Source organism: Seriola dumerili, unplaced genomic scaffold, assembly GCF_002260705.1.
Source record: "Seriola dumerili isolate Sdu_G_001 unplaced genomic scaffold, Sdu_1.0 BDQW01000091.1, whole genome shotgun sequence".
Classification (NCBI taxonomy): Eukaryota; Metazoa; Chordata; class Actinopteri; order Carangiformes; family Carangidae; genus Seriola; species Seriola dumerili.
In genome coordinates this window covers 683505-707994 of record NW_019174346.1, presented here as the reverse complement: position 1 = coordinate 707994, position 24490 = coordinate 683505, and the positions used below count along the sequence as shown (strand labels likewise).

The 24490-nt window shown below is 42.8% G+C and overlaps 2 protein-coding genes and 1 long non-coding RNA gene across 3 annotated transcripts in view; all 3 read right to left on the bottom strand.

The window, feature by feature from the left end:
• Window positions 1-17662, bottom strand: part of LOC111222167 (unconventional myosin-XVIIIa-like) — a 63185-nt gene extending 45523 nt beyond the window's left edge. Inside the window, exons 1-9 of the mRNA XM_022745756.1 lie at window positions 16688-17662; window positions 3087-3174; window positions 2631-2737; window positions 2368-2544; window positions 2033-2243; window positions 1790-1932; window positions 1507-1607; window positions 1306-1369; window positions 781-925 (exon numbers count right to left, since the gene is read on the bottom strand). Of these exons, the coding sequence (XP_022601477.1) occupies window positions 781-925; window positions 1306-1369; window positions 1507-1607; window positions 1790-1932; window positions 2033-2243; window positions 2368-2544; window positions 2631-2737; window positions 3087-3174; window positions 16688-17662 (2011 nt within the window). The remainder of the gene's footprint in view (window positions 1-780; window positions 926-1305; window positions 1370-1506; window positions 1608-1789; window positions 1933-2032; window positions 2244-2367; window positions 2545-2630; window positions 2738-3086; window positions 3175-16687) is intronic.
• LOC111222252 lies at window positions 8070-10138 on the bottom strand. The gene is made up of 3 exons (XR_002665122.1): window positions 9998-10138; window positions 8962-8985; window positions 8070-8114 (listed from the first exon to the last, which is right to left on the bottom strand). It is a non-coding gene; the product is annotated as an uncharacterized LOC111222252 (long non-coding RNA).
• A 5410-nt stretch (window positions 17663-23072) lies between the features above and the next one.
• On the bottom strand, window positions 23073-24176 carry LOC111222340 (gap junction delta-2 protein-like). The gene has a single exon (XM_022746043.1). The coding sequence runs from the start codon at window positions 24174-24176 to the stop codon at window positions 23073-23075; it is 1104 nt and encodes a 367-aa protein (XP_022601764.1).
• Between the last annotated feature and the right edge of the window lie 314 nt (window positions 24177-24490).

Genomic DNA, 24490 nt, shown 5'->3' with positions numbered 1-24490 from the left:
TAAAATGAAAGTCAAATGCTCTGTGAGAGGCATATCTATTACTTTACAACTACAATAAAAAAAACAATCAGTCTGACTGATGTTAGGTTTCATCAGACTCACAGCTTAAAAGACCAGAACAAATCCTTGTGTTTAAGAGCAGTTGCCTTCAGTCGTCTGATGCATTCTTCTATTGCAGATAAACCTTTGTCAGACCTTAATGTCACTATGAGACTGATGTGTGTGTTTTTCTGTGGTTGTGCTTCAACAGTGTTTCCTAACAATGACTCGGTTTGTTTCAGGTACTGTGACACAGACGGTGCTTCGTTCACGCAGTAAGGCTTCATCAGGTCGAACAGAGAAACATATCTCAGCTCTAACAGCAGCTCAAACTACGGAGACCAGATGCTGTAGGATGAATCTGTGGCGATGCGTCCTGTCACACCCTCATCCCAAAATGTTCCTGCCTAAATTTTTTATTTTGAGCTGTAGATCAATGAGATGGAGGAGTCCAACAACCTGCACACTGACTCTTTTAAAGTGCAAATGCATAATTCAGTTATCTGAATTACAGCTGTCTTGCATCACACAGAGGATGTTACCTACAGTGACATAAAGCAGGCTTTACATTTCAGATATTACACAGAGTTATTAAAATGATTTCTGCTAACAGGTCATTTCAGACCACTTTGGTGATTTCATCATGTACTGTAGTGTGTGTGTGTGTGTGTGTGTGTGTGTGTGTGTGTGTGTGTGTGTGTGTGTGTGTGTGTGGGGGGGGTTAGGTTAGGGCTCTCGTACCTTTAGTAGCTCCGGCAGCTCCCAGATGGTAAATGGCCCCAAGGACGAGCCAGAAGGCTCTTTGCTCATCACCACTGATCCCCAGAACCTTCATGGCTGCTTGGAGCTTAGAAAACTGCTGGGAGGCGCGCTGCTTATCCTCAGTCTGACAGGCAGCACATATATGATAATCAAATCAAATTCTTACTGAGCTATCAATCATAAAATGTCTTAACATAAGACATGGGAGGTCGACTGACCTGTCAAATTATAAGTTCAAACACCATTGAAAAATCTCAAAGCAAAACTTTCAAAATACAATTTCTGACCTTTTGTCATTTGTATAGTTTGTATGTGTTGCAAAGTTAACAGTAAACTGTGACACAGCTGGCTGATGTTGATCAAGTGATTTGTTTTATCTATGTACAGTCTACTACTGGACCAACACACAACATGCATCAATATAAAAGTCACGTTAGACATTGAGCTTTATAAAAGGACACAGTTTCCATTCCAGGCCTTCTACATTTAACAGGTGTTATTTACCTTTGTCTGAGGCAAGATTCCAAAAGCATTGTTCTCAGCAAAGTGGTTGAGGTGCAGCTCAGTTCTGATGAACAACAAAAAAAGCCATCAACATCTCTCATGTCTGTTTTCATCTGCATCAGTAGAATTAGGAAGGAAATCAGCCATATTCTCCAAAAGCATTAACACATCATTGCAATACATCAGTGTATTAACCCTGACCTGAGAGAGCTGTCTACTCCAGCCATCAGGTAGTAAAAGACATTGAAAGTGGACTCTCCCTCTGGTCTTCTGGTCACCCTCATCTTCTCCAGCAGCATGGTCTGTGAGGCCACAGCAGAGCGGACAAGATCATTCATTATAGACAGTGGAAGTCAAAGTTAACAAACAACAAAGCCTGCTGGAGAAAATCTATACGAGTTCACGACACTCATGATGATAGGAGTGGGAGATTCGGTGAAGCAGTGCCAGTGATTTAAAGAGCTAAATATATGGTTATTTGTACCTGGATAGAGGCTGAGGTCACCAGACCCGCCTGGTCGAAGTCCAAGGAAACAATATGAGAGAAGCGACTAGCGTTCCCGTTCATACAGGTGGAGGCATTTCCAAACGCCTCCAGAACAGTGTAGACTGCCTGCCATTTCTCTGCTGCAGACCACAAACACACACAGACATTTGTAGGAGCTCACAACAACATGCAGTCAATTTTTATTCTTCTTATTTAGTGTTTGGATCCTTTCAAACCTACTGGAGAAGGTTTTGTTGGTGCTGCCACCGATGGTAATCAGGTACTGGATGATGTGTTGACAGTTGGTGGTCTTGCCACTGCCGCTCTTCCCCAGCAACACAATGGACTGATCCTGGCGAGTTGTCAGGAGGTTTCTATAGGCAGTCTGCGCCATGCTGTAAATGTGAGGGGAAGTGTCCTCCCTCCTGCAGCCCTTGAACATTTGCATCACCTGGAAAGACAAAGGGACAGTGGAGGAGGGGAGTGGTTATACACAGTGACTATCTCTGTAGATTTATTCTCCGCTCTCATATTCTGCAGGAGATGTGTCAGTATATGCACAGGCTGCAGCCTACCTTCTCAGAGTACATTGAGGGGGCACTAATGGGGTTAATGACCACCATGTTCGGCCCAGCGTGGGTGTGCACCAGGTTGCCGCCGTACCGCTGCCGCAGAGAGTGCATCACACTCGACTCGTTCAGATACTGTAGAGAGGCCAGGTCCTCGACTCGGTCGAACATTGGAGGGTTTGCCTAGAGGTCAGAGTCAAAGGTCACTCGCACTCGAGCAGAGCCATTGTTAACTGATGAGGTTCAGAGTTGAGCTGATGATTAAATACCTTCTCTACATCATCTTCATCCACATCCAATAAAGATCTGTCACTCTCCAGGTGGATTTTCACCTTCCCCTCTGGCAGACTGCCTGCCTCTGTCTTCAGGAGAGTTGCTGCATCGCCACAAAGTGTTGAGTTAATTTATCATGACATACCATCTCACCCTGAGTGCATCTTATCTTACATGTCTGATAATGTGTGGCAGCTGTATCCATTTTAATAATGTCTAAGCTTTATTAAAACTAAACAGGCATTCAGTGTTAAAACGTGGTTAATCTAATTACACACAGCCCGAGGTAAAATGGAGTAGATTATTCAGGTGCTCTCTTTTAACATCAAAATCATTCTGTCTGCTTCAGACACCCACGTCTATAGTCTTTCAATCACACGTCAGACAGCAGCGCTGCAAAGAGACTGTGGAGAATTCGCTTTAGAAACAGAGAAGAAGAAGTTTTTACTAACCCAAAGAAAATCCATCCTTGTGGACGAGCCATACTTTGTCGGTGTTATACCAGGCTCTCTCTGCTGTGATCTGCTCCTCAGTCTTTCCCTGTTAGAGCAGATCAACAGTCAGTGCCAGATCAAACTGTATAAACTGACCTTTACACATTCAAGAATACCACTGTTTTATTATCACACCAGAAAACTCATAATGACTATGATCAAACTTCACCGCCAAGCACAACACACCCACACACACACACACACACACAAAAACACAAGTTTTGGAGGACTGCACAGAAATACAGTAAACTACTTTAAATACAGCATAATAAAGATTGGAAAAGTGCTTTTGTACTTTCTCCCTGTGTTTGAGATGTGTTAACTGTTGAGTCGATCTACTTCAACAGGTAGAGCCACAGGGAAGATGAATCCTGGACTTTCTTGGTGCTGGGATTAAGTCACTAACTGCTGGACCATCCTCCCATCCCCTTCACCAGTTCATCACACACGAAAACCACAAAACACACACACACCACTGTGAAACATGAGAGGGACGCAAACACAACTACAGTCAGGTGTCGCCATGGCCAGACCTTCGCTGCAGCTGAGTGTGCTGCCTGGAGGAGGGCCACAGGGTCTTCAACCAGCTTGGACTGGAGAAGGGAGGAAGCAGAAGTCAGCGGAGACGTCAACCTTTGTTTAGTGATGGATTCGACAGCTAAACGTTGCAGTTTCCAAGCTCACAATCAAGGACATGCAAATTATGGGCAAGGTGAAAAAATGTAATGAGTGAAAAACGTGACAGAGACCACTGCATCGAGAGCAGCAGCTGTCGTCTCAGGTCAAAGTCAGTCAAGCAGCCGTCGCGTGAGTGAGGCGTTCAAGAAATTCACCATAAAAGAATTAGAACACTAATGCATTAATGAGCAGGGATTACAAGGTGCATTAAAGTACAGTGTGTTGGTGTATGGGCACAAAATTCATGTTCTGCCATATTAACAGTCACTTAACAAGATCGGTAGCACAGTAAGGTAGAAAAGCCAGACACCATGCAGCCAAGTGTGCAATCCTGTGATGTAATGTAACAGTCAATTCTCATGAATCTAACCATAGAGATCAATGGTTAGAATAATATAATATACAAAGATACTGGATCACTTTGCTACAGTCCAGGCCCTCGCATGAACCCAGAACTGAACCTCAGAGAGCAGCGCGGGACAAAGATGAGCAGGCACAGACAAAATAGGGCAGAGAGGGGTCAATAGAGGAGAACAAGCATAGATTCCAGCTCTCCACAGGCGAGGGAGTACGCAGAACTCACGGTTGAGCAGCCTGTACCTGAGAGGATTTGTGGCCTCTGGCACGCTAGCCATGCAAACAGCAAAGAGGACAGCGGCAAGCCAGGATCCAATGACCCGCAGAAAAGGAAAGGCAGAGACATGGGACATCATTTAAGACAACGGGAGACAAGAGTGAGGAGAAGGAATAACAATAACAACAAGTAACCAGACACTGCCAAAGTAATCACAAGATGCTGTGTGCTCCTCTCCACCTGACAGAAATAAAGAGATTAAAACTATAGAGATGAAAAGGAGAAGCAGGAGGAGCTAAAGCTGTCACTAAAGCTGTGTAAATCCATCATCAGAGGTGTAACAGTCAGCTGCAACAGGCAAAGAATTCATGCTGCTTTCTTTTCTGAAATAAAAACATGTTACTAATAAATCACACAGAAAGTTTCATCCATACACCATTCATGGGTCCACAGCTGGAGATTGATCAAACTATCCACAGATATTTTCCTCCTCAGTATTTTATAAACATTCAAGTTATGCTGATATTTCCAGAAGGCTTATTTTCTCCTGAAGTGACTCTGTAACTTGTGGGTCAGAGAAATCATCTCTGAGCTCTCAAAGTGTCAGATTTCACAGTGCGTGGCCAACAGCCCAGCAGGGGACCCTGTAACTGAAACCTATGGCAGAGGGGACAGCATGGGACAGCCCCACACAGTTCCTCTATCTGGGGATGCAAGCACTTGACTCAGGCTGGTCACAGGGTTGGTAAAGCATGGAAGGTGCAAACCAGACAAACTGAGGGAGAGACATGTTACATCGCTGCCGTTGACGGTGAAGATCCTCTTCACACGCTTGTAATCCTCCTCGGACGGGATCAGCTCTGGGACCTACGGTTGCATATCGGGGCCAGAAATTGCAAATGAGTGAAGAGAGGTAAAGTCAGTGATCCACAGGTGACTGCTCTGATTGTCCACTTCAGACAAACTGAACACTGAACCAGCACTTACAAGCATGCCGTGAAAAAACATGTCATGCTTTTGAATGTGAGGAACACACTGTTGCGTGCAGCTCTGCGGAAAGATAAAGACACACCTGTTGTTTGGGTGCAGACTGGGCCTGGGGCAGAGCGACAAGAGACGCCTTACCAGTGAGGACCACGGGGGGACAAGATGTCTCCTTCACCTTTACACAGTGAATGTAAATATTCACAAACACACAGACACACAGACACAGAGACGGAATTAACATGGGAAGATTTCGATGAGCGTGATTGATTGATGATCGATACAACCGACGATTGATCCTGATAATTAAATTTTCCAGTTAATCCAATCAGGAAATGAGTGAGTAAAATTTATAAAGAAACTGGATCATTTAGCGCTGCCGCAAAATAATAATGTCTGTGGCTGTCAATACTTGAGTTTTTTTTTTAACTAATTAAACAAGGAATTTAGTGTTGAACTGTCGTACAACAAAATCTAATTCTAATCTAATAATCTAATTATTATTGTTTATTTATGATCAACTGTTATCATTATTATTATTATTATTATATATTATATCTATCTATCTTCTAACAAGGAACCACATCCAAGGAATCTGAGACCAGCACCTGAATTTAAACCATCAAAACTTCTACAGCTTCGGTTTGTGGTTGTCTGCAGCTGCAGCACTTTGATCAATAATTCTAGTTTGGTTCTTATTAGTTATCTTTCAAGTCCTGCTAAAAACTGTTTAAATCATTATTTATTTTTATTTTTAGATGACAGTAAAGCCATGTACGGACATTACAGTGTTAATCTCAAACTGTATGTAATATGCTTAAAGTCAGAATTCATCAAACTTCAACAAAACACATTACGACAGACTGATTTTCTCCAGAGATAATTCAGTTGTGTTTAAAGGTAATGGCTGATGTCAACAACAGAAATATGCTATTTGTCACAGTCTGTTGGTACGTCACTATGTGAGAGCTGAAATAAGTAGGCAGCACAGACCTCCAGGAATGCTGAGTCACACACAAATGTTCAGTGGGGTCCACTTAAAGTGGTCTCAGCTGACATCTTGATCCTGCTCTTAGTATCTGAAACCTGAATCTCTCCTCAAAGCAGCAAAAATGCACATATCTCTAAAATCAAATCCCTGGCTCTCTTTCCAAACACCCAGCTGTTCTGATCTCACCTCACATCTGCTGATAACATTTCAGACAGAACGCCAAAGAAGCTAAATACAGCACCGATCATGATGTTGTCTGGGGAGACAAAAGGTTTCGTTCTGTAAGTTCAAGCATAAACACTTCATATTCAGCTGAAGCTGAATTTAATCATCCATGTATCAGCTATAAGCGACACATGGTGACATGTGATGAAGTGGGATTCTGGTTCTCTGATCAACTGTTATGAGGAAAACAATGTTTAACTGAAAATAACTACTGATGTTCAGTCTATAAAAATATTATTGTATCCTCATCCTGATTCCTTTCTTTGAAAACATGAAGCTCCTGCCTCAGTGGTCCACACTGCAGCAGACAGAGCACAGCTTCAAAGCTCCATCTGCAGAAAGTGGCGGTAATGAGTCCCAGTTCAGTGCTCATAGACATCTCCTACTGACCGGACTAGCAGAGTGTGGGCCACAAGCACAGCCTTATACCCACTGATGACGTCTGATCATGAGCTGCTACATGTTCCCTGCTTCGCTTCACTTGTTCAGGGCAGCTTCATTAGATCAAGACTCGTTTTTGTCAGAAATCAAAGAGCAACTTGTGCTTTAGAGAAAGTGTAAAGTTCCATTCATTTTATCCAACAACAAACAAAGATTAGATGTCCCTGATTATAATACCAGCTGTAATAAAACGTCACCATCTACACTGTAGTTGAAGACAGTCACATCATGAGGTGTCAGGGATGTGAAGTGTAATGTCACACAGCATGCTCCACCCTGAGGTTAGTGAACATGCACTTCTCCTTTCACTCAGTACCTCCGGTTTCTTTACAGTGAATGTACGAGGCTTTGGGATGAATCCTGCGGGGGGAGCCAGGGGGTCTGTCTTTGGGACGTGGATGAATCCTGGAGGTCTTGCAAGGGGATTCTGTTTTGGCAGCAGAGGACTGGATTTTCTGGCAGGAATGAAACCGGGCGGAGGACTCAAGAGATTCTGTCTGGAGACAGGGACAAAACCAGCAGGAGGGGCCAAAGGGTCCGGTTTGGGTGGAGGGATGAATCCAGCTGGAGTGGTGAGGGGGTTAGACTTTGGTGGAGCAGGGTTTGGTGAAGTAGGTGTAGGCGCAGGTGTGGATTCGACCTCCTCTGTTTTTTCCCCTGTAGGTTTTTCCTCCTCTTCCTCCACTTGTTCTTTCTCCTCTTCTTTCAGGTCCTCCTTGCGGTCCTGGGTGCGGGTGCGAGGCCGGTGCTCCTTGGTGCGACTTCTGCCCATTAGGCTGGTCAGACCCCTGGAGATGTCATCCTTATCCTCCCCAGCAGCCTTAGTGGGTTTGGGCACAGGCCTGGCAGCCTCAGGACCAGCGGGCTGGTTCTGCTCCTCCGTCCCGGAGGGAACCACACGTCTAACAACTCTTCTTACAATCCTCACTACCTTTTTACCACCAGAACTCTGCTCCTCACCGGGGGTGTCCGATCCGCCCATGGCAGCGTTACTACAGGAGGCTTCAGCTGTTGATGCAGTTGACTGTGGACCACTTCCTGTGTCCTGCCCAGGTGTAGTGACTGCCTGCGGCTGACTACTATCTACATCAGACTGGATACAAACAGAGGACGGCAGATTATTCCCACACTGTAGCTGATGTGGAAGATTTCAGCAGTTGGTTCTGGGCTCAGAAACTCTGCACAGAAGGTTATTCAAAATTGCTTCATATCAACTTCTGTATTTCTATTTGTGTTTCTTAAAACTCTCACTAAAGCTCACGTGTGCAACCACTCGGGTTAGTGTATACAATCAGATCGCTTGAATTTTAACACTGGAGCTTATTGACAAACGGCCTGAGACAGGTCTGAGGTGGTCTGAGTTTAATGAGTTGAGTGCATCCAGACCTTGTAATGGGTTAATTCAGAAATGAAATGAAAGGTACCTTGTGGAGTTTTCAGCCACTAGGAGGAGTATGGACCAATGTTTTTATGAGTGGGTCTGTGTGATACATCTGTCATTGTTTCACAGTATTCTGAGAGGACGACTACAGAGTAAACATGGATATAAACCATGCATCACATACACTTTTTCTTTTTTTTGGCTTTGCAAACATTTTATGAGGAAGGAAATGCACATAATGCACTGGTTAGACCCCAGGCATAAACACAATGCATTCTGGGAAGAAATACTGAATGTCAACATCATTTCTGTTCGTTTACAAAACAACTCCACAGGGAACATTCAATACTGAAAGTGAAGCATCTAAACTGTCTGTCAGTGTTACAGTATGTATTCTGTATTCACTATATGTGTTTATATACATGTGAGCCCTGTCAACCTACACTTCATTGATCATTAGGAACTGTATTCAGTAAAGACGGTTGTGATCAGGATTAGAAGCTTAACAACAGTTTGTATGAATGACTGTTCAAACACATGCAGGTGAATCAACACTTACATCTGGCTTGTTCTCAACTTTAACCTACACAAGGAAAAGCAACACAAAAAAATCAAACCACAGATGAAAGGAGCATTTCACAAAATTAACAAGCAACAAGATGCAGATACAAACTGTAAGGCAAAAAGAAAATCCAGAAAAGCAAGACTTCCCTTTTGCTCCCAGAATGAAAAGCGTGATTTGTATGCCATGGTGACTGGCCAGAAGTCATGGAACAAGCTGGGCGGCAAGGACAATAAATATATGGAATGATGAGAGAAAGAAACAAGAGACAGCCAGGAAGAGGAGGATGGACTGTGCAGAGTGACGAAGAGCGGGAATTTAGGGGTGAGCGGTGGGATACTGTGAACTTGTTTTCTGCACACAACAGGTCAAACACCAACAGGGCAGAGGGACCATGCAGCACTGAGAACAGAACACATGAACAGCAGAGTGAAATACATAGTTTGATGGTTTCTTCACACAACAGACGAGAGGGAAACATGGAGACGAAGCTCTGACAAGACCTTCACTGCAAACAAGAGTCTTTACTCACAATCAGTGTTATTAATTACATGTGGCTGTTATTATAACTGTGCATGAAGACCTGCCCGTCACCTCAATCAGCACATAACAGTGTTACATACAACACTGGTGATTCAATCAGAAAACATGAAACAACACAACTCAGAGAGCAAAAACATTAAAGTCAGTCATGTAAATGATTGATGGAGAGAGGGATCAAACATCGTACACATCACTACATTTAACGACTGTCAAACATGCCACTTGATCAGACACCCGTCATCACTCTTCATTAACAGCCTCAGGTCAAAATGGGCCTTTTTCTCAGTGAGCAAAGTGAAGTGCGCAGCAACATGTTTCACCATCTCTGGCTCTGCTTTCATCAGTCGCTCCTATAAATAGTTTGAGCAGCAAAGGAGGCCACTCTGAGACGCCATCAGTGCCCAAATGGAGCTGCTAAGCAGAGCATGTACACCACGAGCAGATCACACTGCTCACACACACACCGTCCACCAGAGGCCGAGCCCATTACCTTCTCTCTAGGCCTGGTTAACCTTCCAATCCTCACTCTGTCACTGGAGCAGCGCGGTCAGGGCCAAAGGCAGGTCGGGCCTGGGTCTGCAGAGAGACACACTCACTAGTCCTGAGTGCGCGGGACTTCAGGGGCAGGGTCACAGTCAGCACAGCATGGTAAAGCTGTGGTCTGAGAGGTGGAGGAGGGTAATGTGAGAGGGGCTGGGCAGGGAGAAAGAAGAGGGACAGCTGCTGATATACACAGGGGCTATTAATAGAATTTGCATAACCACATCAATTACCACTGCCACTTCTCCTTTCCCCTCTCTGCTCCTGGTGACAGGGAATCAGAGGCAGTTTCTCATCAGGTGCTACACAAAGACTTTTACTTGAGGGGAACACAAACACTACAGCAAGGCAATTTAGAGCAGATTAGAAAGATGATACAACGATCCTCTGACCAGCTCAGCACTAAGTATCGATGTTCTGCTCAGAACAGATTTCAAACTGAATCAAAGCTCATTTAATCTTCCATCTCCTCCACAATCACAGGATGAGTATGAAAAGTGTCCATTTTCCCTCCATGCACTTCATGCACACACAGAAATACTAGCGTATAGATGTATTTATCTAAGGCCACAGCGTGTCTTTAATATTTGTTTTAACCACAAGAGGGAGCTACTAAACTATCTATTTGTTTTCTGTATGCCACACAAGCTTCTTCTTGGGCACACTACTGACCTAAATTCAAGATGTTGTATTGTTCTCTGGTTAATACTTACAAGAACATAGCACCAGGCAGAGGACTACCATACAACAAATAACACTGCTTTCATGTGTATCTGTAGTCAAGTGTAAATCGGGATTTATAACGTTTTGCAATGACAAAGAATTTTAAAATGATACTTCTGTCTTAGTTAAAACAAAAGGTTTCTTTACTCAGCTTCAAATGAAAGCGCTGTCATAACTGCATTGCTGTAAAACCAGTTAGGTAGAAGCACATGTCAGGGTGAGTGGCCTGCAGGAACGCATTCAGCTCTGCGGTCCTGGGAGTGGAGTCACAAACACGGAAATGTTGCAACAGGCTTGACTGGGCAGGGATGAACTAATCCAACCTTCCTCTCCCTCATTAAGAGTTTCATCCATCAAACAACCGGCTCAGTGACAGTGACAGCAAGATGTCTGTTTAACTGTTTTATCCAGAACCACCAGAGCCAAATGCACCTGTGACATTGAAATGTGTAAAAAATAGAGCTTTTCTAAAAACAAACAAAAATCTACAATCTGATATCTGAAGTCATGTATTCCTCACAGTTCACATGATACTAAGCAAGATGCAGCCCAACACACCGACCCGAGCTGGTCCCTCTGTCACAGTCTGCCCAGAGTCAGTTACTGGGACACAGCAGCACGTCGACTGTTGTCGACACATGGTTAGTGCAGACAAAGATTAAGGACTCTATACACTGTAAACACTGTGATTCTGACCCGCTTAAATCTCCCATAATATGAAATCTGTTCCAATCATGTTGTGTATCGTAAACAAGAGTTTAACACCACATTATTCTGATATTATATTCTGACATACACGTTTTAAAAAAATACATCATGACTCTTTGTCTTTGGTGCTGTTTCTGACAAATGAAAAGTTAAATCAGACAAATAAACTAATCAGACAGATAAACTAAGAAAAGCTGAAGACACAACTGCAAACTCTGAAAAACAATCATCTTAAAGCGTTACCAACTTCTTTTGTTTAATCATGAAATAAAAGTATGAAAGTTACTGAGAGAAGCTCAACATTTCAGATTAGATTTCCATACTGTGTATTCTCCAGAGAATACAGAAATCACAAGAGACATTTGACCAGCGTCCATGCTTTAGTAGCAGCAATGAATCATGGGATCACACTCTAGCGTCCCCTGAAAACTCCAGGATGTGACCCAGATTTTATTCACTTATAGTAAATAGGCCTGAAAATCAGAACTTCTCCCTGAAAGTAGGACGTGTGGACATGATGCACAAGCAGAGACTTCACTCAGGGGTGTGCTCACCTGTACTTCCTGTGATCAGATGGAAGCAGAAAATACAAATGGACTCATGTAACAGACAAAGACAATCTCCAACTTAAACAGACACCAAGGATGATGCTGTGACAATGACGAAGGCACCAACAAATACTAACAGCACAGTTCATCCTCGCCACCAAATAATGTATATACATATGTATATGTGACAGTGATCAAAGCATTATGAAACACATAATGATACACAATTAAAATAGTCCTTCCTCATGACTGACACTGAGGGTGTGTCTGGTGAGTGTCTATGTGTCATTGACTGACAGACATGCCATCAGTGACACACCCAAGAATGTCGAGTAGGAGCGCCTGAGATCCTCAGCCACTGATCCTCACTTCAGCTGACAACATTAGATCAGAGACGAAGATGGAGGCCAGACGCTTGTGTCAAAGTATTAAATTATGAAATATTTATGTAAAGAAGAGAGGGAAGGAAAAATAATATCTTAAGTGAAGCCCCACCTCTTTCTAATCCACCTAATGCTCTCTGCTACAGAGGCAACTCCAGCCTGGAAATGAGGATGACGTCATTTAAATGGGCAGCTTGGATGGTGTGGGGTGGAGGGGTGGAGGGGTGGATGAACCCATTTGCTAATTTCCTAATGATGAAACTGTGTCTGGTCTGCACAGAGACAGGAAATGTATGGAGAGATAAGTGATGCAGGGATATTACATGAAATATTTGGCAGCATCAGTCAGTCACAGGCCACGCTGACATCCACTTTCTGTTTTCAAGATGGAGAAGTGCTGCTGCATGGAGGGTGACTGACTGTTGATGAACTACACAATCACAATGTTCAGACTGAAAAGGCAGAGATCAGTTTATATAGGTGTTGCTGTTGAACTGTCCTGTTCAAGGCACATGAACATCAATGGCACCTCTGATTTATATACAGTATATATATATATATATATAGAGAGAGAGAGAGAGAGAGAGAGAGAGAGAGAGGAGGCTCACAGACCTGCTAACACAGTGTACACCTGCTCAAATATGAACAGTACAGCAGGGTTCCTGTACATAAACAGATGTATGGTAGGAGCACATGGTTTTTGCACCTTGTTTAGACACAGGATTACACAACCTCCATAAGTTCCCACTCAGACTGGTTTTGTTTGTTTTGAGCTTTAAGTCCTCAAATCCTCCCCTTATTAAAAGTGAGACAGATTCAAATCAGTCAGTGATGGACTGAGCGAGTGATATAAAACAAGTGTGTATGATGAAGAGCTCACAGTCAATCAAGAAAGAAACTGAAAGCTCTGAAAACTCAACCGGCACTCACTAGAGCCAGGCCAGGCCAGGCCAGGCCAAACAGTCCTTCACATGGGGTTAGGGTTAGGGTCACCGATTTGACCTGATTAATACGTGGATCTGCACCTAACTGTACAAAGTCACAGATCTCAACATCATGAATATGTCCGGATCTTTATTCCTCAATGTTCAGGACAGTAATAAAAAAAATCTTGGATCCACCCTTTAAACGGATCAGCACCCAAATTTTACCAAAACAAATCGGTTCTGTACATTTTGTATAATCCTGCTGACAAACCAAAAACCCAAAGGGGCACTCAGAGAGCACACACCTCAAACAACATCCACAGGCTTTAGAGAAGCAACTGATCCTGACCTGCCCCAAAAGTCTTTGTGTAATCCTGCTGACTGAGATTAACAGACCGGTGAAAATATAACTCCCTGGCAGAGGTGATCAAACAGAAGAGTAGCTGCTGTGGCCTCATGTATTGTGAACAGTGGCTGCCACCCAATGATCAAACACTCCATGTAACTGTGCATACTTAGCATACTAATTAATTAATTAATTAATTCTAGCCCAGAATTAATGTAATAATGTAATTATTAGTTATCTAATACTGGCCTTTTGAATAGCTAGTAAGCAAATCTTAGAAAACACAACCTTTACATTGGATTCCTTCTTTTATGACAGCAGGAAAGTCTTGTGTATAAAGGGGAGGGGCCTATTAAACAGCCTGGAGCAAACCCCTGTAATCAGAAACCATAAAAGACAAACCCAGCAGACAGATGGAGAGGGGTGTTTAACTGATACTCAACAGGTAGTTTTGTTCAGCCTCTTTATTACGGACTGCAGTTAGACTGATCATTGAGTCCAGACAGTCACTGCTGCTGGTCATTTTTAAACATGAGTTACATTAGACATGACTATAACATGCAGACTACAGCATGTTCATTAGTGAGCTTTAGTGGTGCAGACAGAGGGATGTTTTACCTTTGTTCCAACACTATACTATTACTTCCTGATACCTGAACTTGTGAATCAGCTGATACCGAGTACTGATCTGATACCAGTGCATTAAACAATTATTTTACCAGCTGTATACCACTAACCCTGTATGGGTGTGATGTGATTGTTGTATGGCAGGTTAAACCCTTCAATCTAACTTGACTGTCAATCATAAAAAAAATATCTCAGAATAAATCAATTACATTCTTCTTTGCCACTCTAAAACAGTAGCTGCACACCACACCTCCTGTTTTAGAGCAGTGAAGAAGAATTATTTCCTGTTTATCTGGGTGTGAAACTATAGTTTATTCATAAATTACATGGTTCGGATCAGTGAGTAGACTCATTTACTCTGCAATACTGATGCAGTATTTAAGGCAGTATCAGAAGCATTTTCAATACTAGTATTGGTATCAGAACAACTCTAGACAAAAGTCTTCATGCTATGCTAAGCTAAGCTAACTGCCTCCTGGTACAGCTTCGTATTTAGCGTACAGGCTAGCATCGACTGTCCTGTGTAACTCTCAGCAAACAAGCGTATTACTCTGAACACATGTTGAACTATTCCTTTAAATCCCTTCAGCCAACATGTTCTTGCATCATATGGTATCTAACCATGGTGCAGAGCTCTAGATCTAGAATCCAGATCTTATTATAACCACCTATAAATAGTGCTGTTGGTTCTAGGTCAGCCTCACATGCACATTTTCTACTTTTTCAAATGGCCTGTCTTATGATGATCATCGAGGTTGGTTAAATGTAGGACAAAGTAAGACCGGGAGACAAGCATCTCCTCTAGGGAAGCAAATGACCTGTGTCTCTGGCTGTGGACACGTTCATTCCCACAGTTCAGAGTAATTCAAAATTATAGTTACATGAGTAAAAGTGTTGGACACATGAAGAGACAACGTGACACAAACAGATACAGACATCAGATCATTTGAGATGTCTGTTCCTTTAACTTAATGTTTTCATCCCTGATGGTTCTATGGTATGTTATGATGTTCTCACACTCATAACTACACATATAAAAAAACATGGCCGCTTCACTGTCACTTGTCTATATGTGATCAGTGTCATCAGAAGTGGATGAGCGAGTTTCTGACAACCATAGTATCTTTCAACAGACACAAGGTTGTCAAAACAAGCGAGCCTCATTAATGATACACCAGTATTGTTTGAGTCTGTGCTGTCAGGTCTCCTGTGTCTGTACAGCAGCTTTGTGCAGTGAACCTTTTACATCTTATTTATGTACCACAACAACAAGTCTATCGTGGCCCCTCAACATGGGTCAAGAACTGAACTTTCATACAGAGTTAAATCTTTTCTTGGTCTCAACCTTAAAGTTCTCTGACAGAATGGAGACAATCTGCTTCATCACACAAAAACTCTACATATTAGTTAGTTAATAAAACACTCAGTCTATTGTCTTCTGAATAAGCCTGTGTCAAAGTCAATACACTAACCATAACTTACTGCAAAGTAAAGTATATTCTTTATTCCATTTTATTCTAATGTTATGATTACAGAATAAAACATACATCTTTATGCTGACAACATTTTTATAAAATCACTGTGAAACTTTACTGACGTGCTTCAGATAACAGTTTGTGTCTCTAAACCACTAAATAAAACACTGAAGATCTTCAGGTGTCAGCTGTTCTGGCTAATAAAGAGTTTAACTTGACACTCCTCCACTTGTTGCACATGATTATCCAAGTGAAAAGAAGTGAATGAGCAGCCAGCCAAGTCGTACACCACCATATGGCCGTGGCCTGTGGTGGCGTTGGAGCCGTTGTTTCTTTCAGCATCCCATTGTTTAGTGTCAAAAGACTGGAGGTCTGGTGGGGGGGGGGGGGGGGGGGGGGGGGGGGGGGGTGGGGGGGGGGGGGGGGGGGGGGGATTATATATATATACTCCAGAACCCATTCTCTCTTTCAAACACACACAAACACACACACACTCCCCCATACATACAAACACACAAAAGCAGATTACCAGTGTCAATACAGTTCCATCCATAATCCAGACGTTTTTAATCCACATATGTGAGTTCACATTAGAGGAAAGAAATGACCAAATGATGCCAATATACTGACATACACAGTCGTTTGAGGTGATGACTTTCACCCCTGTAAAAACCCAAACAGTGTGGATCTTGAAACATCTGTTTCTCAGAGCAATACAAATGTGGAGAGTCTGAAATTGCCACTAGAGCCAGAGTGTAATCGTAGCAACAGAGCAACAGTTTGACATGTGGGAATGAATATGTGATGGAACTGAAGAAACAGAATCAGTAAATGTGGAATTTGTGTCTTTAACTAAGAAGCTGTTCACTGGATGGACTGAAAGTGATGCAACAGTACTACTTACATCAAAGACTTCTTTGATGCCTTGGGTGGTCCTCAGCCAGCTGCGGTTCAACTCACTCAGCTCCAAAATGGGCTGCACCTTCAGCCGGACCGACTCTCCGGACTGACGGATCATCTCCACGATTTCGTCCCTGCTCTTGTTCTCCACATTGATCCCATTTATTTCCACCAGCCTGTCTCCCGGCACCAGGCCCAGAGCCCTGTCTTTAGTCCCAGCACCTGGTTCGGCAAAGTGCACCACATGTCGACGCACTCCTCCGTCAGAGTGCCGGTCTAGCATGGTGCTCCTTCTCAAGGAGAAGCCAAAGTCCCCAGTGTTGCGCCGCTGCAGCTCAAGCTCTCGTGGATCTGGTATTGGTGGAGCAACAAGCACAGGCAGCTGGAGGTCTGCACCAGGGAAGGTCTTCTCCACCATCTCAGGTATTTGAACCATGTCGGTGGTTTTCAGGTCGGTGTGGGACCTCAAAGACGACCTACTCCAGTTCTGCCTAGAAAGATTAGAGGCATCTAAAGTATTGTCCTCTTTGCTCCTCTGGGAAAAAGACACGTGTCTCTGCCCCCCCGCAGAATTCAACTTGGCCAATTCACCAAACCGAGCAGCTCTCTCCTTTACAGAGCTCCGATTGGGTTCCACTTCACTTCCCTTCACGTCTTCCCCAGAGGTACTTGCACTTATTTGCCCCACATCCTGCGGTGTGTTGTGAAGGCGCTCAGCCTCCAGCGCTGTCAGGGACAGCTCTGTATTGCTAGCCACCTTGATAGGGATAGGACTCGAGATCTCCAACTTGTTCCTAGACTCCCTCTTAGAACTCCCTCGATTGAGGTGGAAAAAGCCTCTACGAATGCTCATCTCTTCCAGGCTCTTTAACTCTGCCTGGGACATACGCTCTTTCTTTTCTTTCTTGTCTTTCCTTTCCTTCTTGCCCAAGTCCTTCTCCTTCTCCTTCTCCTTGTCTTTCTTTATTAGGTTAAACATGCTTGACCTTTTCTACAGGCCTTCACCTGTTTGAATTGTTTAGAGCGGGAAAAGGAGAGTTTTATATAAACTATCATGAAAGCACCACAGAGGATGAGCAGGACATACAGACCAGTGATGTCATCTGTAAGAAAGAAGAAAACAAAATCAATAATACAACCATCTCTTTTAAAGGTGGAGTAAACGATTCTAATCCAATACAAATTCAGATAATATCTAATCATGGACAACTGTCGGTTCTGTTGTGTTCCTACAAAGATCCTCTTCTGTAAATGGAAAGAGGCAAAGTGGCTCGGACTGAGATCCACAACACTATTCCAGCCAATCAGAAGCAGGAGAAGAAGAGAGGAGATATGGGGGAGAGAGGGCAGTGGGAGTAAGACATGGTAAATCTGGCACATGCTAACAGATAGCACCAGTTTCAGGATTAGCAGGGGAAGGAGAAGGAGTCTACTCTTCCAACGCTGCCACGTGGTGTGGAGGTTTGAATGGGATTGATGGGAACTGCAGCTGAGAGACTGGTGTCGGGTGACAGTGGCGTATACTGTACAACATAATCACACTGTCAAGAAGGAGAGATAGCAGAGGAACAGCCAAGAGGAAAAGATCAGAGGAGCAAAAATGAATGAATGAAGGGTTGGTGAAAACTTCACATCCATCCGCCACCGTCTCCACCATATCCACTGTCTCTACCATCTCCACCCTCAAAGTCTCTACATTCAACTTCACCAGCAAGCGTTAAGCAGCTGCAAGCATGTCGGGGGGGTCAGGACTGTGCTCATCACAGCAGTGCTCGTGATATATTTGTGCATGCAGAGCACGAATACGTCCTCGTGAGGATGGTTTTAAACTGTTCTGTGCGTTCCAATCATGCACCTGGTTTTCAGGTGCATGACTTTTGGGACTAATTAAACGCCACAGTGGAGCTTCTGAAGGAGCGCTGAAGGGACGTGTGGGTTTGTTTTGCTATGGAGTTCAAATATCATCAGTCTCCCTCCACAATAGCTCAGTCCACCTTTAACGTTACAGTCAGACTGAGAAACTGATGAACTGATTATTGGTTTTTATTAGTCTGTCACATCTACACAAAGAATCTTTGGGGTTTCTGGAACTACCTTCAGAGAAATGTCAGTGTCTGGGTTTTATAAACATCACTGGACCCTCCTCTTCTTTATCAGTCCCACAGGCAGCTCACTGGTACATCTACAGCTCACCTGTGGAGGCTCAGGTGCTGGTTCAGCCCTCACTTCCTCCACCTTCTTCCTCCCATCTTAATCTACCTGCTCCTTCTTGACCTCCTTCTGCTCCAGACAGGAGATGTTTTGTGTTTGGAGTTTTCCTCTTGCAGAGCTGCCATATTGACTTCTTTAAAGTCAGGTGGTCGATGGTTTGAGTTGGGTGGTTCCTCTCATACTGGCAGGCTTTTATTTTGTCCATATGTTTCTGCCTGCTCTGTCTTCCTGTGGTCTGACAGACCTTCTCCACTCGCCTCTCTAATTCCTCTTCAAGATGCATGTTTTTCATGTGAAGAGCATTATCTGTCTCTCTCTCACACTTCAGCCCTTTCACCTCCTTGAAGATTTGCTGAAGTTTTATTCCATCCTCCAGTCAATGCAGCAGCGTCTCCTGCGTTCTCTCACGGAGCATTTCATTGTACGTGACCCTCTCCAGTGTCTCACTGCGTTTAACAACCTCTTTAACAACTCTGTCTCCCTGATTCCAGCGACTATTACCCTGCTGGACTTTTGTTTGGATGTGTCTCTGGTCTCTGTGTCTGTTTTTTTCTCTGGAGACATGACATAAAAATGTAGACCTACAGCATGATTAGTGCTCATAAATAATTCATGTAAACGATTCTATAAATCCTGATTTTACAATTTAATAATTTCTGCACGATTTATGAATCTTGAATGAATGACTTGTGCACATAATATAATAGTTTGTGCTCCTGATACTCAAATTACTAATTATTATTACACGCACTTGAATCGATATCATATCCTACTTTCCTCTAAAGGCAGCAAACATTAGAGACGGGCTACAGAAGCTGTGTTTTTATGAGCTTGATGACATCTGAAGTATGACTCCTGGGATCCATACTAATTACAATAGTACATTTTATTATCCTGTATTCACTGGACGGCTCTGCTCTAAAAACTTTGATGATACTGTGGGTGTCCTCCAGGTCATAAACACTCAGCTTCCGGTTCTGTAGCGTGTCATAAATGTCTTCTTCATTGTCTTTTTCAAATGTCCGGCCGACTGAACCGAACCAAAGGAGCGAGGAGGCAAAATATATGATATAAAATAAAGAACACAAATTGTCGAAATCGTACACACCTTTTTTCCTTTCACAGGCTCCATATTTAACACTAACAAATATTCATTAGAACCGGCTCAAAAATCTCATTTTCTCATGTAACATCCACCATAAGTGTAGACAGTGCTGTACTACAGTCAGCTTATATCATCAAATATAATCTATGTGACTATGATCGAGTGATGAACAGATTTCTGACCCTCATCACAGGTTCTGACCTGAGCAGTGAGCTCTGCAGGAAGAGATTACCTTAAGATATTTAATTTAAAGGAGGCCCGAAGAGCTTAAAGTAAAGACGTCTTTATCCCTATATCAGTATTAACAATCAATCAAAGAAACAAATAATAATGTCATATAGACTGAAGAACCAGTACTTTTACAGCTGACACTCTTACTACATCAAGGTAATAATATTTGTGTTCTACGACCGCCAGTGAACTCATTGCAGCCTGTTTAATACAGGAGAGTCCTACTTCAACTTTCTATCCATCAAATCAATATTTGGAGCGAATTAAGCTCAGAGAATTTGGATCAAGTAGTTTGTGAAGAATCAAGAGTAAGAGTCGGTTTGTTCCAGCTGTTATTTCACTGTGTCTCAATAATCAATATCAACCAATAATCAGTATTTCAAATCTTCTGCTGCTCAGCTCACTCTTCAGGTAATCAGTGTAGTTTTATTAATGTAAATGTTGATTCATTTAGTATCTGTCAATAAGAACTGGAGGATTTCTGGCTTTGGGCCCAACAACAGATCTGAGCTGGATCTGTGTTATTTCTTAATAACTGACAAATGATGAAAGAAAAACTTAATGAGATTCAATAAGAGACCAGAAGTGGATCAACTGTTTTCATTTATTTTATCTATAGTGTTGGTGTTAAAATTTCCGGCACTGCTCATGTTCTTTGACAAAATAAAACCATCCAAAAGGAAGGAAGTCAAATACTGAAGTCCGTGATTGTTCACATGTACATTTAAATGATTTTTACATTTAACTCATGATTATTCTTCTCAATCTACAGTTTTCTGATCATTTTAATCTGATATTTTTTCCAGTATCAACAAACAATCAATTCAAACTGGAAGGAAATACTTTATCAGCTGTGTGTCAGCTGACGTCACCTATAGCTGCATCACAGACTCAGACATAAATACTCTAGTGTGTCCATACACTGACACGTCGATGCCACAATACATGTGACGTTGCCCTGCACGTTGACACAGCCGTGAACTCACCTGCTGTCAAATGATCAGTATCAACACTAAAGTGATGCACACCATCTCAACATTTGTGCACGAGTTTCTCCGTCTGAAGCTGAAAGTCCTGCACGTGCATTAAGCAGCACCACAGCTTTGTTTCAGTGAACCAATGAAGAGAAAATTCACACTTAATCCACGTTAATCACATGTGCTGAGGTCAAACAGGCTGTGAAAGAGCCAAGAGCTTTTTCCAGTCACTTTACATTGTGTGAATATTCTCGTGGTAACTTTGTGTGAAACAGGAAACACACACACTTGTTTTTCAGCCTTAATGAAATGACTTTACACACAAAGCTCGGTTGTCGCTGCGCTTCGTCCACAGCTTGGCCGTAATGCTCTCCCTTTAAGCTGCTTTGCCCTCATTCTCTAGCACCGTTGGCCTTAGGGAACACTTTCAGTGGACAGTGTCGAAATGTCATTCATGAAAAACACCAGCAGGTAAACATGACAGTATGATATAACAATGACCTACCTGAGACCGCGCGCCAATCACACCGCTGTTGTCTCACTACAAGTATTCAGTATTTTCCTCCTTGGAATTGACAGTAGGTGCAAGGAAATGTACTTGTGATGCATTCAAGTGTTTGCTGTAAACTCCGCTTTCCGACCAGCCTAGTGTGGTCGGATATTCTGACCTGTAGACACGCAAGTAATTTCGTCTTTGTGTTTTAACTGAAACAAAGAGGTGTGTAGCCCGGTAGTCAGTAGAAGAATAAAACATGAATAAATAAATGGTTTCAAAAAGCTTTTAATAATATAAATAGGCCTGTAATACATTTGTATAATAGCACCTATAACTAGACTTTAAACTGAAGTAAGCTATTCCTTCACTGCCGGGAACTTGTCTATTCAATACCAAAAAGTGCAATGCAATCCATCATTAAATGTCACATGTGGACAAACCCAATCGTCGCTATTTGCTTCGATAATGTCTAAACGGCTCTAAATGGTAGCAGTTCCAATAGTCCCTGAACGTAGCACCGGTGTAAACTGGACAGCAGTGACCCCTCCTGGTGTTTTTACTTACTTGAACCAGAACACGCGGTGCTGTTACAGGTAAATTATTCCCAGTGTGCCCAGTTTTACTTTCATTCTTCTTCGTTGTGTGATTCTGCTGCCCTTAGTTTGAGCCTTCTATGTTTTTACTTTTACATCGACAGTCATAAATGTTTAATTATCCAAATGATCAAACGTGCATCTTTTGAAGTCTTGATATATTATGGGATATCACTTTCACACAGAGAAAAGCAGGCCTTCTGTGACACTTTTGCACAGATACTATACACATGACACGCCACGAACTTTGCTGAAATTTTGCTTCTCACAGCAAAAATAAGGACAAAACAATGAGAATCAGACACTTCTGAACCAAATCAGAGTCAACTAAGTGTGAAGCTGCTGGTGTTTAAATGCATCATCTGCCTGTTTACAAAGGATATGATTTATGTTTCTTCAGTAATGGGGTGTAAGTGTTGGAGCAGAGGAGTATGAATGAATCACAGCAAATCCTGTACATTGGTTTGACCTTATATTTACAGAAACTACTTTTCATAAAATGCTGCACTACATTTGTAGATGAGTGCTTCCCTCTGATGAACCAAGAATGTTAAACAAATTGCATCATCTCCAAATCACTCAAAAATCCCTGCCTATTAAATCTCAGTACACTTACACAGTTGAAATCTTCTGAGGCTAGAAACAAATACACTGATCACAGAACCACAGCTCACTTAAAGTGACCCATCCCAAAAAGATTTCAGTTCAAGTCCATTTTGAGAAACACAAGTCCAGTGAAAGGATGAAAGAATATAACACAAAAGAAAACTCTAGTTTTACAGCCACGACTTTTTGCTTCTTCCTATCTTTGCCATATTGGGCAGCCTAGTCTTGGTGCGCTCCTTTTCTTCTGGATTCCTCTTGGATGTACACTCCAGTGTGGAGTCTGTCTCGAATGAGATGGCTGGGGCCTGGTTTGGGACGCCACCGTTCTTGTCACAGGACATGGTAGATGTGGTCTGCAGGAGGACCCTGCCATGTAAAGAGTGTTTGAGCTCAAGCAACAGTGGGTTGTTGTCGGAGTATAAGTCCACCTGCACAAGGTTCCTGTTTGAGACACAGCATGTGCAGCACGCAGAGAACAGTACTCTGAAAATATAGATCCAGCCCAGATAATGCAGCTCCACAATGTTCAAGATGAAGCAGCCGAGACTGACGCTGAACATGAAGTTGAGGAAGATGGTCTTTTCTGTTGCTCGAGACACAAAACAGTCAGTCCGGTTTGGGCAGGGGTAGGTGTCACAGCGGAAAAGGTGTGGGACTTCAAATCCAAATAGGTAATACTGTCCAATGAGGAAGATGATCTCCATAATGGAACGCAGTAAAACATGTATGATGTAGATAAGTAGCACTTGGCTGGAGAGCTCGGTCGGGTCCTTTCCTACCTCCTTCATCTCCTCTTCCATCTGGCTCCTCTCCTCACACTCCCCTTCCTGTGAGCTCCAATCCTTGTTGTTGTAGGTCATGCTGTAAGGATTGCCCGACTCCTGATCTCCTTCTATATGTTTGTCCCTGTCGAGTGCAGGCGAGGACCTGGGTACCACTTCAATCTTCTTGACCTCTACCTTTTCATTCTTGGTAATTTTTTGCAAGACATACACAATGTAGAAAATAGAAGGTGTGGATACAAGAACAATCTGAAAGACCCAGAAGCGCAGGTGTGAGACCGGAGCAAAAGTGTCATAGCACACATTGTTGCATCCGGGCTGGAGGGTGTTGTAGGTGAACTTGGACTGCTCATCGCTGTAGACAGCATCCCCCACCAGGGCAACAAGCAGGATGCGGAAGATGAGCAGCATCGTCAGCCATATCTTACCAATCACTGTGGAATGGTTTTGAACCTCTGTTAGGAAGCGGCCAAGAATGGACCAGTCTCCCATTTCTGTGGAAACACAGTAGTGAAAACAGTATTTACAGCAGTCAGGCATAAAGTTTTTACAATAACTTAATTTAATGAAACTGCAGAGGCTACTCATACACTCTGCCCTCCCACGAAGAGAAATGCACTAAATATGACCCACTGAACTAGAAATCCCTTGTAATTAAATACCATAATACAGCTTTTTCAGTATATCATTGTCTCTTGTTCATATCTCACAATCTGGCATGAAGCAGTGTAATTGAATTACTCTTACAAAAGTATTTTTTTTATATACTATTCCATAAGAGAAGAAACTGAATTAAGCTCTAAGTG